The 19,284-nt window shown below is 36.3% G+C and overlaps 1 protein-coding gene across 12 annotated transcripts in view; it reads left to right on the top strand.

Moving 5' to 3' along the window:
* The window catches only part of NARS2 (asparaginyl-tRNA synthetase 2, mitochondrial), a 137,114-nt gene that overhangs the window by 35,012 nt on the left and 82,818 nt on the right, over window positions 1-19,284 (top strand). For all 12 annotated transcript variants that reach the window (XM_074014891.1, XM_074014892.1, XM_074014890.1 and 9 more), the window contains exon 6: window positions 14,881-14,975. In XM_074014891.1, coding sequence (XP_073870992.1) covers window positions 14,968-14,975 — 8 coding nt within the window. In that variant the 5' untranslated portion in view covers window positions 14,881-14,967. The remainder of the gene's footprint in view (window positions 1-14,880; window positions 14,976-19,284) is intronic.

The following is a 19,284-nucleotide window of genomic DNA, read 5'->3' as shown; positions in this document are numbered from 1 at the left end:
AGTTGTGCATCCTGAAATGTGATTGGATTCTGGATATATATCTAACACACACACACACACACACACACACACACACACACACACACATATTTATTTATTTTTTTTTTTGAGACAGTCTCATTGTGTCACCAGACTGGAGTACCGTGGCGCCATCTTGGCTCTGCCTCCCAGATTCAAGCGATTCTCCTGCCTCAACCTCCTGAGTAGCTGGGATTACAGGTGCTTGGCACCACACCCAGCTAATTTTTGCATTTTTAGTAGAGGCGGGGTTTCACCATGTCGGCCAGGATGGTCTCGATCTCTTGACCTCATGATCTGCCCACCTCAGCCTCCCAAAGTGCTAGGATTGAGCCTCTCTGGCCGGCTGGATTCTGGATATATTTAGAAAGTACTTTATGCATCTTGGATCTTGGTACCAGGGTACATTTTTTTTTTGTTTTTATTATATCTATTCCTGCTGTGTATTTTCCCAGAAGTAGTTATGTTGAATAGTTCACCTCTGCTAGACTTTTGAACTTTCAATATAGAGAGAATTTGTTTTTCTACAAATGGTTATTTCCATTGCTAATTAAAAGTAGAAAAGCAGAGTTTCCTCTTTTAAAAAACATGAACTTTTCATGTTGCTAGTCTGGACATTAGAATTCAATTAAGTAATCATAAGTGAAAAGAAAATGTTAGCTTCATAAACACTGGAAAGCTTTTTGAGTTTATACTCTTTAGGGCCAATACCATGTAATTATTTGGGGGAATTGGTTTTTGTTGGAAATTCGACATTTATTTTATGCATGCCATCTTTGAAGGAAGCATTCCATGGCATTGTTGACTTCAAGAGACACTTTGATCTCAAAAAATGATGTGACTCCCTTTTGGATAATCTTTGGATAGCATCAAAATCATGCCTTTTATATGAGTATGCCTTATAATGGCTTATTCTTTTTTTTTTTTTTTTGGGACAGGTAGTTTTGCTCTGTTACCCGGGCTGTAGTGCAGTGGCACCATCTCGGCCCACTGCATCCTCTGCCTCCTGGGTTCAAGAAGTTCTCATGCCTCAGCCTCCCAAATAGCTGGGATTACAGGCACCCACCACCACACCTGGCTAACTTACTCTTGATTCCACAGCCAGAGGTAAAGGACAACCAAGCCCTTCTGTTACCCTTATCAATAACTTACTTCCTCCTTGCAACAACTGCAAGAAAGTATATTTGAGGCGGGGGGGTTGTTTTGACACAAGGTCTCACTGTGTCGCCCTGTTTGGAGTGCAGTGATGAGCCAGTGATCATGGCTCTCTGCAGTTTTGACCTCCTGAGCTCAAGTGATCCACCCACTCCAGCCTCTAGAGTTATGCGCACCACCACACCCAGCTAATTTTTAAAGTATAGTCAGGGTCTCGCTATGTTGCTCAAGCTGGTCTTGAACTCCTGGTCTCAAGCAATCCTCCTGCCTCTGCCTCGCCAAAGTGCTGGGATTTGTAAGTATTTATTGAGTACCTGCTGTGTTGAGTGGTAGTCAAGTCCTTTGTGTGGATACGTGGTTTGGAGACTTAACTCCAGAGCATAGATATCCCTTCTCACAGAAGGGGCTGGAAAATGGGATGAGGGGATAGTTAACGGACTAGGACCGTATCTTGTCATATTCATCTTTAAAGCCCCAATCTGACAATGAATAAGCCAAAATTAATGTTTTTCAAGCAGTAGTGAAAAAAAGTTTGGTACATTTTTCACTGACCCCTTCACATTTAGGAATAAGTTTGCTGTTTTGCAATTTTACATTTGTGTTCCTCTCCTGTAAAAGAAAAATAAGGCAGCATTGTGTATTCACTTTCTGTTTTGCTTCAACCTTACCCTCTAATATTAGACCCCACGTGTCTTTTCTTGATTCTTTCTTTCTCAGACAGTTCAGCAGGAAAGCAGACTGTTTACAAACAGTCTGAGTTAATAACTTCCTTTCCTGCTGATCAAATAGTTGCTAAAATGAAACCTTTCTCAGGGCTGAGTGGGTGTTCTAGTTAGTGGGTGTTCTGGAATGTAAATGAACCCTTATTTTAAGAAAGATTATTTTTATACTAGCAGTTCTCTGTACACCAAGACACACATTTGTAGCAAGTGGAAAGTATGGAAACATAAACTGGACTTACTGGAAATTTTTAGATTAGTGAAAGACCTACATATATGGCTTGTCAATAGGAAAATCCCAAAACTAACATAACTGGCAAAATATAATGCAGTTTATTGAGCCTGTTGCCCTTGGCTTTAGTTTTTACATATGAGATACAGTCTAATGGCATGCAGAACAATTTCTGCAGCAATGATAGCAGCTGCATTTGAGATGCAGCTTGATAGGGATCATAAAACTACCAACCCACAAATCTTTGGAGACTGTATGACAGATTTAGTTCCTATGATTGGTTGGTTGATTGATTTTAGAGGCAGAGTCTTACTCTGTCACCTAGGCTGGAGTGCTGTGGTATGATCATGACTCATTGACCTCAAACTCCTGGACTCAACTGATCCTCCTGCCTCAGCCTCCCAAGTAGCTGGGATTACAGGCACCCTCCACCACACCTGGCTTGTTTTATTTTATATGATCAGCATTTCATACCTGGGGGAGACTAGTATTAAAAGCTTTATTTAATCCAAAGCTTTATTTCAGCACTACAGGATAAAAAATGGAAGAACTGGGCACAGTGGTATGTGCCTGTAGTCCCATTGGAAGACAGAGGTGAGAGGATCACTTGAGCCCAGGAATTCCAGACCAGCCTGGGCAACATAGCAAGACCTTATCTCCAAAAAAAAACAAAAACAAAAACAAAACAAAAAAAAAAATGGCTACATGATTTATTGGAAAGGTGATTGTACTAGAAGCTGAGAAACCTGGATTCTACAACTGATCTTACCAAAAAGTAGTTGTATATAACATTTATCCTAACGTTTGACTTTTGACATTTTTAAGCTTTAGCATCTTTTATAAGAGGGAAGTTGAATTAAAGTTTTTTTTTTTTTTCTTGAGATGGAGTTTCACTCTTGTCACCCAGGCTGGAGTACAATAGCACAATCTCAACCTCTGCCTCCCAGGGTCAAGTGATTCTCATGACTCAGCCTCCCAAGTAGCTGGGAATACAGGCACACAACACCACGCCTGGCTAATTTTTGTGCTTTTAGTAGAGATGGGGTTTCACCATGTTGACCAGGCTGGTCTCAAACTCCTGACCTCAGGTGATCTGCCTACCTTGGCCTCCCAAAGTGCTGAGATTACAGGCGTGAAAAAATTAAAGTTTTACCTAACTTGGATTTTTTTATTTACTATCTGTATCATGAAAGGCATAGCCTCCCTCTAATCTCTTAGTTGGGATCAAGAAAGAAAATAGGATATTCAGTGGTTATGTGGAGCTTACAGATGGTGAGTACTCTCCCTTTCCTTCATGATCTTCAAAGGAAATTGCCGATTGAGGTAAATAGGACAGTTGCATGCCATTATGATTTTAAACCTTTTAGATTTCTGTACCATGCTTCATCTTTATGTATTCTCTTCCCAACTTTTTGTCTCTGGGATTATGAGTAAATAGAACTGGGTAAAAGGTGGGGGTAGGGTACAAAATAGAAAATGGAAAAAGTAAAAGGAGATAAAAATAGATTGGGTGCTTCAGTGATTGTGGAGGTCAAATAAGTTTTCCATTGTTGATTATATTCCTTTCCACTGTTCAGCTTACTGCTGTTTACTCTCACTCCTTGCTATATATTTTACATGGAGACAGGGTCAGACTTGTGTGGATTTTTCTATTTAATTCTCCTGAGATTGTGAAACTGCTCAGCTAAATTTGTTCTGCTGTGAGAACAAATAACTGGAGGGCAATTCAAAATATTTGCTTAATATTTTCTTGGAAATCCTCAAAGAAACGGAGGATTTTAGATCCCTGTGATAAGAAATTCACTGGGATACACACATTTAAAACAATTTTTTGGTAACTCTTGGTTTCCCCTTTCTTGGCTCTGCTATTTACTGTCTTCCAATGGCAGAATAACCTAGCAAAAATTTTTTGTTTTGCATAATAGAGAAAGGCTAGATTAAGTTTTATTGCACTAATGTAAGTATTATATGATCAGGGAAAGGTTAGTCTATCATGGACTGTTAGGATGGGAGGGACTAATCATCCTTTATATTGATTTTCAAACGTTTTTCTTCAAAAGTGTTTTCCAAACAAAATCTTATACCAAGACCCAATATAGAAGATAGATAAAATTAATGACTTTGTTTTGTTTATCAGATAGCTCAAATCCACGTGGTTTTGTTGATACACTATATGAATGCCTTAACAGAGCATTGGGAACTTGGGAGATGGCAGGAAAAGGCTTAGTTATATATGACTTTGTATATATTGCAGGACATGTTTGACTCCTACCCACTAAATGCTTCTACAAATTCCTGAAGTATTTTCTAGGGAACACTCTAATCATCAGTGAGAAGCACTAATCTGTAATCTCTCCCCTGGTGATTTTATTCAGTTCCAAGGTTTTATGTACCATACCATCTACATACTGACTGCCAAACCGTTTATCTCCAGTCCCAAACTGTTATCTCCAGGTTCTGTTTCTGAGCTCCAGATTTGTAGAAGCATCTGCCTACGTGACATTTCTCCTTTGATGTCTAATATGCATTCATAGTATGTATTAAATAAAACTCTTGTTTTTTTCCCTCCAAAGCCTCTTCCTCTTCTTATCGCAGTGAAAGTTACCATCTACTCATTTGCTTAAGTAAAAAAATCTAGATGTCAGACTTAATTCATGCCTCCCCTGCCTGTCTCCCCCAACCTCACATCTAATTTATCAGTCCTTTGTTGGCTCATCTTTAACATAAATCCTCAACCTCTCCGTTTCTCTGTTTCCAATGTTACCAGTTTAATTCAAGCTACTTTTCTTGTCTTCTGATTGGTGCCCCTACTTCTACTTTTATCCTTTTGTTATCTGTTCTCCACTGAGACACTAGAAGAATTTTTAAACTCATCATGCCACAACCCCATGCTTACATTTCAGTGGCTGCTCTGTGATCTTAGGATAAAATTCAGACTCCTTATCATGACCTATAAAGGACCCATAATCTGATTTCTGCCTACCTCTCTTAACCTCGTCTTTTAACAGTCTTACTCTTGAGTCCCTCAAGCTACAGTCACCTGCCTTCTACTCCCCTGAGGTATGACACCCCCTTCCCATCTACTGATCTCTCTACTGTCTGTTCCTTGTAACTGGAGTATTTTTCCCAGTTTATAGTATAGCAAATACATTCTTATCTTTCAGGTCTCCACTTGCTTGTTATTGCTTAAGAGGCCTCCCCATCCCCCAGTACCCAACTCGCTTATCCCAGGTTGTAATTATCTTGATTCTTTATTAGTTTGCATGTTCATTTTCTTTTTTCCCTATTAGAATGTAAGCTCTCTGAGAGCTTATCTTCTCTTATTTATTGGTCTCTCTTGTCTAGCACTGTGCTTAGATGAATGAATGAGGTGTATATACAGATTATTACGGAAATGCAGAGAAGGGTCATTTTTACTAGTCTAGGCTTGGAGTGGGGGCTATTAGCAGTAAGAAGGCCTCATGGATAAGTGATTTTTGAGGTGAATATATGGTGCCATGGTCCTAAACTGCTGTGAGGTGAATGACATAGGCAGTGTGACATCAAGGGACCAGGTAGCCAAGACTGCTGCTAAGTGACTATAAGATTGGTCGCATATAGAGTGTGGATACCCTAGACAAAGGAATGATTCATGTCCAGGGCAGAATGGGGTGGGACAGCCTGAGATTTCATCATGCTACTCAACCCAGTGCAGTTTAAAACAAGAATTCTTTATTTCTGGAATTTCCCATTTAATATTTCCAGACTGCAGTTGACTATAGGCAGCTGTAACCATGGAAAGTAAAACTGTAGACAAGGTGAGACTACTATGCCTACTTAAGGAATGTTTTGGATAATGTGATAATTAAGTCAGACAAACATGTATGTATGTTTGCATGTATGTATGTATGTATGTACGTACATATTAGGGACAAGATCTTGCTCTGTTGCCAAGGCTGCAATGCAGTGGTGCAGTCACGGCTTGCTGCTGTCTTGAACTTCTGTGCTCAAGCAATCTTTCTTCTTCAGCCTCCTCTGTAGCTGGGACTGCAGGCACGTGCCACCACGCACAGCTAATTTTTAAATTGTATTTTTAGACATGGAGCTCTCACTATGTTGCCCAGGGCTGGTCTCAAACTACTGGACTTGAGCAATTCTCCCATCTTGGCCTCCCAAAGTGCTGGGATTGCAGTTGTGAGCCACCATACTTGGCCCCTCAAATTATTGGTTTTATCATCTAATTCTGAAACTTCTGGACACATTTTCAAACTGTTAAATCCTGTTTCTGAGTCTCATCTCAGCAATAAAGAAGCTAAAGACCAAGTTGTACCCTACATGATTATAAGCCACCTCCTCAGCTTCTGGTCCTACCTGTACTCTGTCTGAAGACTCTCCCTCTTGGTCACATTTGCTGAGATTGATAGAAACGAATCCAGGCACTCATTCATTCATTTGTATCCACATGCACATTTTTTAATATCATGACTTAACACACACACACACTCTCTTGGCATCTCTCTCCACATCTCTCTCCATATATGGCCATGTGTCGCTTAACGATGGAGATACCTTCTGAGAAATTCATCCTTAGGTGATTTCATCATTGTGCAACCATCATCAAGTGTACTTACACAAACCTAGATGGTATAGCCTACCATACACCTAGGCTGTATGGTATAGTCTCTTGTTCCTAAGGTACAAACCTATTCAGCATGTAGCTGTACTGAATAGTGTCGGCAACTGTAATAAAATGACAAGTATTTGTATATCTAAACATATGTAACATAGAAATGGTATGATAAAAATACAGTATAAAATTTTTTTCTTTTAATGGTACACCTGTATAGGGCACTTACCATGAATGGACATTGCAAGACACAAAGCTGCTCTAGATGAGTCAGTAAGTGAGTGACGAGTGAATAGGAAGGCCTAGGACAATACTGTAAACTTTGCAAACCTATGTACGTAGGCTACACTAAATTTATTTTTTAAAATGTCCTCAATAACAAATAATTAATACTAGATTATCTTAGCATACTCTTAACTTTTTTACTTTATAAACTTAATTTTTAAAAATATTTTGACTCTTTCGTAATAACACTTAAAACGCGTTATATGAGTACAAAAATATTCTCTTTCATTATTCTATAAGCTTTTTTCTATTAGAGATTTCTTTTTTAACTGTTTATACATTTTTGTTAAAAACTAAGACATAAAAATACATTAGCGTAGGCCTGTACGGGGGCAGCGTCATTAATATCACTGTTTTCCACCTCTGTATCTTGTCCTACTGGAAGGTCTTCAGGGGCAGCAACACATATGGAGCTGTCATCTCCTATGATGACAATGCCTTCTTCTAGAATACCTCCTGAAAGACTTGCCTGAACCTGTTTTACAGTTAACTTCTTTTTTTAATAAGTAGAAGGAGTACACTCTAATGATAAAAAGTATAGTATAATAAATATGTAAATCAGTAACAGTTGTTTATTATCATATGACTGCAAGTGCAGTAGGTTTGTTTACACCAGCATCACCACAGATACGTGAGTAATGCCGTGCTCTGTGACATCCCTAGGAAATAGGAATTTTTCAGCTCCATTATAATCTTATGGGATGCATCATATCTACAGTCCGTTGTTGAACAAAATGTCAGTATGTAGTACATGACTATTTTATGTATATTATTCAGTATATAGAGTACTGTGGCTGCTCTGTGAATATAGTTGTTGTATGTATTTCTTTAAGGAAAAATGAGTTCTAAGATGTAAAATGACCAACTTAAAAATGAACCTGCCAGGCTCTGTGGCTCACGCCTGTAATCCCAGCACTTTGGGAGGCTGAGGCGGGCAGATCACCTGAGGTCGATAGTTCGAGACCAGCTTGACCAACATGGAGAAACCCCGTCTCTACTAAAATTACAAAATTAGCCAGGCGTGGTAGTGCATGCCTGTAATCCCAGCTACTTGGGAGGCTGAGGCAGGAGAATCACTTGAACCCGATGGGGCGTAGGTTGCAGTGAGCTGAGATTGTACCATTGCACTCCAGCCTTGGCAATAAGAGTGAAACTCCATCACACACACACACACACAGAACTTTCTGGATCTTTGAATATTATATTTCTCCAGTATTTTAAAAGAAAACAAGATAATTAAAATAAAGGAAAAATTAAAATCTTTGTTGCATTATTAAAACACCATAATGACAAAAATAAATACATGTGAGACAATGAGATAAAGTATTTTTGCTGGTTTATGTTCAGAAATATTTTTTATAATGAATAAGAATTCTGGTTTTGAGATTTTTATCTCAATGTGCAGTACTTTAAGAAATGCTTTTTATATTCTTTTACATTGTACCATTTCTCTCAAGGATTTGAAAGAAGTATATTGAAGACGGGATCAAAGTAGATGAATTTATGTACCATTATTTCAAGAATCAGAAGTGACGACTTAGGTGCTGGAAACAATAGAAATTACCACAGCACTACTATGCAGATTCCTTGGCAAGGGGAAAACACCCATGTATTCACGTCACACTGTCTGCCACAATGTACAAAAAAATTCTGCAGTTTATCTCTGGTTGGTACAGTTATGTGGCTACTCAGTTGACCTGGTTCAACTTATTAAAAAGTTCAGCTTTGCCTCACTGATTTGATGTAATACTTTATATGCGAAAGTCTGTGTTTAGACTTTCAGTTACATCCCACAGGTTTACTTGTGTGCCACTAATACACTATATTAATTTAGAGGCTTTATACTATGTTTTAACATTTGGTTATTCAGACATTTCTTTTATTACTGTATTTCTTGGGATTAATATGAATAGGGATTTTTTTTTCCATGCTCTTTCCATTGAGAGATTTGTGTCCTAGCTCAGATTTAGGTATCTTTCATATTTCCAGGTCTTATTTCAATTCATTTTTCAATTGAACAAATATTTACAGAGTAACTGCTATTCCCAGGTAATAGGCTAAATGCAGGATCCAATAATAAGACAGTGTCCCTGAGGAGCCCCAATATTTCTTAAATTGGTGGGTTAACACTGTGAAACAAAAGATATTTAGTATGAATCTTTGATCTTAAGAGGTTTGAGAAGTTGTGAATATACCTGGAGGAGGTTACACTGACAGAGTTCTAATTTATTCACTCATTATCAGTCAGTCTGTCAACAGCCTAAAGGACTTACAGAACTTTCCTCATGTTTCTTACTTTTTTAGGTGTACTAACATTCCAAGAAATTCTGGCTCATAGATTCCTAAAAAAAAGTAACTGCTACTCAGTGTAATGGCTGAAGGTATGAACCATGTGATCCATAGAAAATGATGCACAAAGCACACTATAAAAGCCAGTCAGTACCACTACACACCTATTAAGAGTGGCCAAAATCCACAACACTGACAACACCAAATGCTGACCAGGATGTGGAGCAGCAGGAACTGTTATTTATTGCTGGTGAGATTTAACAGCCACTTTGCAGTACAGTTTGGCAGTTTCTTGCAAAACTAGATATACTCCAACCATAAGAATCAGCAGTTCTGCTCCTTGGTATTTACCCAAAGGAGTGGAAAACTTATATCCACACAAAAACGTGCACATGGATGTTTATAAAGCAGCTTTATTCATAATTGCCAAAACTTGGAAGCAACCAAGATGCCTTTTAGTAGGTAAATGGAGAAATAAACTGTATCTGTTACATCCAGACAACAAAATATTATTCAGCATTGAAAAGAAATGAGCTGTCAAGCTATGAAAAGACCTGGAGAAATTTTAAATGCGTATTACTAAGTCAAAGAGACCAATCTGAAAAGGCTACATATTGTACGATTTAAACTATGTGACATTCTGGGAAAGACAAAACTATGAAGAAGGTCAAAAGATCAGTGGTTGCCAGGGGTTGGGGGAAAGGGAGGGATGACTAGGTGGAGCACATATTTTTAGGGCAGTGAAACTATTCTGTATGATACTGTAGTGGTGGATACATGTCAGTATGTATTTGTCCAAATCCCATGGGACTGTTACATGTCACGAGTGATATGCTCTGACACTCCTGGGAGACCTTAGTTGCCTAAGGTGCCTTTCAGCCAGGAGGTACAGTTCCCCTTGTCTTTGGGACTCATCTTGTGCTTGTGAAGTCTTTTATAAACTTTGGTCACTCAAAAGGAAATTTTAAACGTGCCAAATTGAATGGAGCTTTAGATCTGGCCAGTTTAAGAAAATTTGCCTAAGCTGTAGACATTTACTTCCTCTTTTCAAAGAGCAACCGCTTTCTCCATGATAAAATTTCAAATGAGAGAAAAGGTTACAAACTCTAGTCAGTAAGACAAGCAAAACCTTAATCTCAGAGAAAAGTGAAAAAATCACAAATATACACAAATAATAAAATAAGAGAATAACAAATGAAACTCCTACCTTAAAGGAGGGCTTCAATTCCAGTCTCATCAGTTGTTGAATCAGGTTGCATAAAGTCTGAATCTCAGTCAAGCCAGGGAGATTCAACCCTGTGAGTGGTCTGACCAAGGGCTTCTGCAGTCTTCAGCGAGGTCAGTTGGATGCAAACAGTCCATGCTGGTGCCAGGGCTCCAGCTGTTGGCAAAACAGCAGGGGTCAATGGAGGCTTAATTTGGGTCCCATCTGGTTGGCCAAAATGTCACCCTGAAATAATCAAGAGGCTCAGAATCCAAATTTAAAAGAGTTTATTCAAGTGTCAAATTTGAGAATGGCCACCCAGAAAAAACAAGACTCTAAAGTAATTGGGTCAGTGCTCCAAAGTGGAGAAGCTAAAACTTCACTTACATAAGTAAAAACAAAGAAGTTTAGGAGTATTACCACATTTTTAATACAATGCCGATTTATGAATTACAGCAGTTTGGCTGGTTACAGCTTATTCTTTTTCAGGAAAGATATATTTAAAATTGCATCTCTATCAATTTGGTAGTCATGGGGCCTTTTGCCATCTGAGCTGGGTACATGAAAAAGGAAGGACGTTCATCTATAACAAAGAACTAGTAACTAAGAGGTAAAGGGCACCATTTAATCTTTCACAACATTTTACAGGGCAAGAAAAATAAGAAAGAGGGCTAATTTATAATAGGAAGAAACAAGTTGCAGTGGCTTGCCTATGTTACATAGGTATTACAGTCAGTCACGTTTTATTCAAGGCTCAGAGTAATTTGAAGTTTCAACAGCTTTCATTTATTTTCACATTAACCATTTGAGTCTTCATTTCAGTATATCTTCTTTCTCATTAGGGAAGCAGAGTATTTTCTTTTTTTTGTTTTCTTGGCAGGAGGTCCTTATCCTGTCCATTAATCACTTGGCAGTTTTAGATGTTGCAGATATTTTATTCATAATCTCTCATTTGTCTGTTAACGTTGCCTATATCTTAAATAGAAGTTCTTAATTTTAACTTAAATAGAAGTTCTTAATTTTAACATATATAAATTCATCAGTTTTTTGTTTTATCATTGGCAATTTGGAGCTCTTGTTAAAGAAATCCTTCCCCACTGATAAATTCACAAATTTGGGTGTTTATTTCATATATTGTATTGTTTCTTTATCACTACCATAAGTACTTAAGATTACAGATTTAAGATTACAATCCTGAATCTTAAATTTACAATCCTAGGTTGGTAGTTTTTGAACCTACTAAGATTTAATAATTAATTTCAAGAATCGAGGTGAAATTTATGTCATAAAATTAACCATTTTAAAAGGTGCATTTCAGTGGCATTTGGTACATTCAAAGCATTTTACAACTGCCACCTCTGTTAAGTTCCAAACATTTTTACCACCCCAGAAGAAAACCCTGTGCCCATTTAGTAGCTACATCCCATTTTCCCCTCCACTCAAATCATGACTCTCATCATCTGTCTCTATGGATTTACCTATTGTGTATATTTCATGTAAATGTAATCATACATAGCCTTTTAAGTCTGTCTTCTTTCACTTAGCATGTTTTCAATGTTCATCTATGTTTTAATATATAAATACATGCTAAAACATTTACTTTTAAAAATATATAGGTATATACATTTCTTATGGCTGAATGATATTCCATTCTATGTATACATCATATTTTGTTTAATCTTTTTTCCATTGATGGATATTTAGGTTGTTTTACCTTTTGGCTATTGTGAATAGTGCTATTTTGAACAGTTGTGTACAAGTGTTTGTTTATATACCTCATTTTAATTATTTTTGGTATATACCTAGGAATGGAATTACTGTGTCATTTAGTAATTCAATTTTAACTTTTTAAGGAACCACCAAACTTTTTTCCCTAGTAACCACAACCCCTTATTGTACATTTCTAGTTTCATTCCATTGTCATCAAGGAAGATACCTTGTGTGATTTTAGTCTTTTAAGATTTATTGAGACTGTTTTATGGCCTACTATGTGGTCTACTCTGGAAAATGGCTCATGTGCACTTGAAAAAAAACATATATTCCTGCTGCTGTTGGGTGGAGTCCACCGTTTTTAATTTGCCCTTTTCTTGGCTCAGCATTTGCTTGATTGCTGTAAACCTTTCCCTCTCTTCGAGAGTTCCCACAATTGATTCTGACAGTTTTGCTCATTTTTTTCTTTTATTTTTCTGTGACAGGACAGTCCTTTGGAGCTACCTATCCTGCCGTATTTGCTGATACCACTTTTTATAATTACTTTTTACAACCAATATTTTGTATACCCTCTTTAATATTCTGGGATAAAATATATAGGTGATATAACAATACACAGAAGTTTTAAAAATCAGTATAATGCTTTAATTGTAATATAAAAGAAATAAAAGTAATTTATAGTAAGGTAGTATGAATTTGTTATGTAAACACTAACATGACATTGGAAAGCATAGTGAAGTACTAGTGTGTTTTAAATAAGTTGGATTAAAGAAATGTAAGAAAAATCAGAATCCATTCTGTACAAGTGCTGATAAATGAAAGTTTAAAATCTAGTCTTAGGCCAGGCACTGTCGCTCATGCCTGTAACCTCAGCACTTTGGGAGGCTGAGGCCAGTGGGTCACTTGAGGTCAGGAGACCAGCCTGGCCCACATGGTGAAACCCCATCTTTACTAAAAGTACAAAAATTAGCTGGGCATGTTGGCCAGCGCCTGTAATCCCAGCTACTGGGGAGGCTGAGGTGGGAGAATCACTTGAACCCTGGAGGTAGAGGTTGCAGTGAGTCAGGATCATGCCACTGCACTCTAGCCTGGACGACAGCCTGAGACTCTGTCTCAAAAATACATAAATAAATAAATAAATACAATCGCGTTGTAAAGACCAGACCTTTTTTTTTTTTTTAAATAATACAAGGAATGAGAGAAACTATCTGAAGTGAAATTAAATTAATACAAATTATAGACTAAAGTGGTGAAGTAAAGTAGAAAGTATGGTAGTCTTACAAATTTGTTGGACCTTAGTTGGGAAAGCAGTTCTTTAGTAAATAATGAAGAAATATCGGAGAACAGATCTTTTATTTTAAAATCTTAACATCTATCAGGTCAAGTATTTAGTCTTGAATACTAAATATCTTTGGAAACAATACCCTTTCATTGATAATGAGATTTAAAGATGGACTTTTTTAAAAAAAATGAATTCACTGATCTCTGACTAGTAGCAAAGTTAAGTTTGAAAAAAATAGGCAGTTATTAGAAAAATAAATGAAAGATTCAACTGATAATTTTTACAGTACATTTTTTATTTATGCACAAATACTGATACATGATATGCAATATTTTTAGAACAACCAATGAAATTAAATAAGATAATTTTATTTCATGTGTTACCATAATTTAATATTTGGTACTGTTAAAAGAGTCTTACATTCTCCATTACATATTTTAAATTGGCTTTATTGCTTTTGCAGTGATTACACCTTTACACTAAAACATTTTCAAATAAATGCACAGTTTAAAATACAAGACGCTGGGCTCAGGGACTCATGCCTGTTAATCCCAGCACTTTGGGAGGCTGAGGTGGGAGGATCTCTTGATCCCAGAAAATCGAAACCAGCCTGGGCAACATAATGAGACCCTGTGTTTAAATCAACAAAAACAAGTATAACTTTCTTCCCCAGAAGAAGATAATGATACTCATAACTTGATTCAGAAGCTACTGTTTAAATTGTGTTTGGCCTCCAGGTAGTTTGTTTTAGCTTAACTCTTAACAAATGTTGAATTGCTTGTTTCCTACACATTTCAAATGGAATAATCACCCTTTCTATATTGTAAGTTCATAAAGATCTCATTGCTCAGTGTATCTTTTAAAGATAGAGTCATGCTTTTCCTGCTACCTAGTTATGGTGACAGTTAAATGAAATCTTTTTGAAAGTTTATAATGTGTTTATAAAAACTGTGTTAAAAGCATTACTATTAATATTTTAATAATAAATATGACCTCGCATGTTCCAGAGGCTATTCCCTTGAGATAATTCAGTCTCAGGCCTGAGTCAACCTCACATTAAAAATTAATTCATAATTTCTTGCCTTAGCTTGCCCCTTAATCAAAATCACTTTTTAGGGGGAGATGTGTTTTGTGACAAAAGTAGTTTGTCCTTTGGTTATTGTATGTTTTGAAAATATGGAGCAAACTTCCTTGCCTTTATTAGCACTTTCCAAGCTGGCGTTTTGTCTTAGATGTGTAACTACCTTTATTTTCACAAGAACAACCTGTCTTCACGTAGATTTAATTGTATTGTGATTTTTAGTTGTGGCATGTATATGAATGTGAAAAGCAAAGCAAAACATTTAATAGTTTTTTGTGGCTTGTGTTTTTGATTTGCAGCCTTCAGGCAAACTAAAGGTACCTGAGGAGAATTTCTTCAATGTTCCTGCTTTCTTAACTGTCTCGGGACAACTTCATCTAGAAGTGATGTCAGGGTATGAAATTTTCCTTTCTCTTTTGCTTTAATACGGTTTGCTTTTTTATGGTTTGGTTGAGAGTCCTTCCCTTCCCATGCTCAAACCTTAAAGTCGAAATTAGTCTTTATCATTAGTTCGCTTGAATTTTCCAAAATATTCAAGCTTCTTACTTATAATACAGACTTTTGTTTTTAGTGAAAAATGTAACACTGAAAACACAAAGTTGTGATTTTTTTTCTTTTTACTAATCTTTCTTATTGAATCCCAAACATGTAATCAGAATTTATTTTAATTAATCATATTTATGGAAGTAAAGGCAATTTATAGTTTATTCCTGAACCAGGTATTAGTCCATTTGATTTTAAAGAGAGTAGTATTTGAAACAGACAGAAGAATTTTTTTTTTCAGTAATTGGTTTAAATAAAATTAACTCATACCTACATTTGGAGAGGTGTACAACAAATTACATCTTTTAAGTCAGATCAAATGAATTTTAGCAACTGTCAGACCTCTGGAAAGTCACTGTATTCCTTGGGGCCTAACTTTTCTTTAAAACAGGGGATTGAGCAAGAAGATCTTTAAAACCCTATCTAAATCTTATATTCTGTAATTCTGTGGGTAATTCCCATTTATTTTTATTTTTTTTAGAGATGGGATCTCGCTTATTGCCCAGGCTGGAGTATAGTTGCACAATCATAGTTCACTGTAGCCTCAAACTCCTGGGCTCAAATGATTCTCCTGCCTCAACCTCCTGAGTAGCTGGGACTGCAGGCATGTACCACCGAACCTGGCTAAGTTTTTGTAGAGATGGGGTCTTGCTATGTACCAAGGCTGATCTCAAACTCTAGGTTCAAGTGATCTTCCTGCCTTAGGCCTCCCAAGTAACTGGAACTCCAGGCATGTGCCAGCACACCTGGCTAATTTTTTAAATTTTTTGTAGAGATGGGGTCTCACCATGGGTCCTAGGCTGGTCTCAAACTCCTGGCTCAAGTGATTCTTCTGCCTTAGCCTCCCAAAGCACTGGGATTACAAGCATAAGCCACTGAGCCTGGCCTTTGTGGGTAATTTGTTAATGCAGACTCAACAAGTACTTAGTTTTCTCTGTGTATCTTTTTCTTTAAATATTTTCTCATTATAGGGATTAGGACTTAAAATCTTTTCCAGAGATAGCTCACTTGAAAGGAAAGGAATCTTTTTGTGTTTTTCATTGTTTTAAAAATGCACAATTGAGAAAACTCAAGGAAAATGTAATAAAATAGTTTGCATGTTTACTTTTGTACTTTGCTAGAAGAATGGAAAGTCAGTGGTGGAATAAAGATGGTCTTGAAAGTAACATATTCTTTTCTGATTTATCTTTGAAACAAAAATATGTTATTTGATAGTTCCAATAACCAAATGATTGTCATTATTAGCAGAACACCATGCAGAAAAAGTGTCATAATAACATTGTGAGATTATAGGATTTGCAGATCTGGATGTAGGAAAGGCCGTGTCAAGTATGTCATGGAAAGTTCTTATGCCTATGGAATTATAACTTTAAAAAATTAAAAACATGACTCATTCAAATACAAAATGAATATGTATCAAAGATTTCATTCAATTCATCGTATTACAGAGGAAACAAAATAGAAAACTGTTTCAAAGAGCGTCTGAGGACCTCTGTATTTATAGACATTTTAATAATTGGAGTAAGATTTGCTATGTCAGTTACAAACTGGTTAATGTCCTACGGGACCAATACACCCTAACCTTTGGGATTATCTCTTCTACCTGACAGAATTTTTTGCAACTCTACTGGCAAAGATCTGTAAATTAACATGTAACTTCACTTAATATGGGTTATTTAGTTCATATTCATATTCATATTCAAATATTCAATATTCATATTGAATATTTAATTCAATATTAAATAGACTAATGGAACAAGTACCTTTCCCTTTCCCTAAGTAATTAAGTAACCATTGAATGGGCCTTTGTACCCCTATTATTTAATACCTTGAAAGGATATCATCTTCTTAAGACTACAGCTTTTGGCATTATATTCAAGGTTTGGATAACCTTTCTTAACAGCCTTTTAGTATTCATTTCTATTATTTATAAAGTTAGAGGCAAGGTGTCGTCTCCTCCCTCAGAAGTGTCATATGTGAAATATATAAACTTCGCAAATGTTTGTTTCTCTAATATAATACCACTAGTGTATTAAATATGCCTCTTTCCCAGTAAGCGCAGTGAACCACAGAACACAGTGTTCTGTGAAACTTGACAGAAGATTAAATTGGTAGAATATTAGGTTTTGTATTTTTTAGTGTGCCATGAAGTATTTCTACTACTGTCATTCAAATGTTCCTAGTTTAATATGCACAGTTCTAGGACTATTAATATACAGAACATAATGTTTCTGATTAAAGCATGATTTATTCTCCAATAAGAAATGGTTAGTCCTTTTTCCCTCAGCTTTGTTTTTTCTTGAATTCAATTTAACAGACTTTATAAAAGGCAAAAGATTTATGCAATCTGAAGAGAAACCAGAGTATTAACCGACTTTTAAAATGGAGAAAATGGTAGTTAAATTTAGACAGTTAGCATTTTCCAAAAGGATATCTCTGTTGGTTTAGTGAGTTTATAGTTCCATTTTAAAGCTTTTTTTTAAAAAGTAAATATTCTATGTTGGAATAATTTTTAATATATAGAAAGTTGAAAAGATAGTGCATAGTTTTGTGTACTCCCCATCTAGTTTCCCCCATTGTTAACATCTTCCATGACCATGATACCTTTGTCAAAACCAAGAATTAAGTGTTAGCACATTAGTATTAATGACATTCTAGACTTTATTTGGATTTCACCAGCTTTTCCATTAATATCCTTTTTCTTTTTCCAGGATCCAGTTCAAGGTACCACATAAAACTTAGTTGTCATGTTTCCCCAGTCTCTTCCATTCTGTGACAGTTTCTCAATTTTTCTTTTTTATGACCTGTGGAATGTACTCTAATCTGCGTATGTCTGACATTTTTCTCATGATTAGACTAGGGTTATTTGGGTATTTTGAAAGAATACCACTGAGGCGAAGGCTTGTCCCGTCACATCGTTTATCAGTGGATATGTGATATCCATATGATGATGCTAACCTTCATTATTTGGATAAGGTAGTGTTTGCCAAGTTTCTTTACTGAAAGTATACTATTTTTTTCCCTTTTCTTACTCTAATTTTTGGAAGTAAGTCACTAAGTCTAGTCTGCCCTCACTGGGGATGGGAGTTTGGGAAGAGGGAGTTGGAGTTAAGAACCACGCGCAGGAGGGAGAATGTTTGGAATTCTATATGAAAATTTGTTGTCTTTTTATCCTTCTTTATTTTTTATTTGTGTAATCATTTATATCTTAATGGACTTATATATTTGATAGTTTGAGTTATAATTCAGTGCTATGTTATTTACTTTGATGCTTAAAACTGTTTTAGTTTTTGTTGTTGGAAACTCATTCAGATTGATTCTTACATCCCTTTGACATGCCCCCCCATATTTTGACTACTTCCTTATTCTCTGCTACTGCAAGATGCCTCAGCTTTTGTTTGTTTGTTTGTTTGACATTCATTCACCACTTTTATTTGGTTTTCTTTTTTTATGGTCAGTAAAATTACACTGACATATTATTATTCCTCCAAAGTCCATAGCTTTCATGAGAATTCACTCCTGGTGGTCTGCATTCTATGCTTTTGGACAGATGACATGTGTTCACCATTACAGTAACGTACATAATAGTTTTTGTTGCCCTAGAACTTTTCTGTGCTCTTCCTAGCCATCCTTCCTTCCTAACCCCTGGTAACCATTGATTGTTTTACCATCTCCATAGTTTTGCCTTTTCCAGAATGTCATGTAGTTGGAATCATACGCCATAGAGCCGTTTTAGATTGGCTTCTTTTGCTTAGTAATATGAATTTAAAGTTCCTCCAGGACTTTTCATGACTGGATAGCTCATTTGTTTTAGTGCTAAATAATATTCTGTTGCCTGGATGTAACACAATTTATCAATTCACCTGTTGAAAGATATCTTTTGGTTGTTTCCAAGTTTTGGCAAATTTCCCAGGCTTATTTTTTATTTTCCCTTCCCTAGTCCTAAAAATTAGTTATTTCTCCAAGGAGCCCTGGTTCCTTTTATTAGAAGATGGTATTTAGAAGCCAAGATTGGGTCACTGGATATGTTTGCTGTTACTGAGAGATTATTGCTTTTAAGCCTTTCAGTAGACAGAGATTTTTTTTTTTAAACTAGAGAAAGCTAAGTGGGTTTTCATTGCATTTTGCTTATGAATATAAGTGGTAAGTTCATTCCAAGA

The sequence above is a fragment of the Macaca fascicularis genome, chromosome 14 (genome assembly GCF_037993035.2).
Source record: "Macaca fascicularis isolate 582-1 chromosome 14, T2T-MFA8v1.1".
In the NCBI taxonomy this organism is placed as follows: Eukaryota; Metazoa; Chordata; class Mammalia; order Primates; family Cercopithecidae; genus Macaca; species Macaca fascicularis.
The sequence above is the reverse complement of the archived record's forward strand: the minus strand, read 5'-3'. Positions and strand labels throughout refer to the sequence as shown.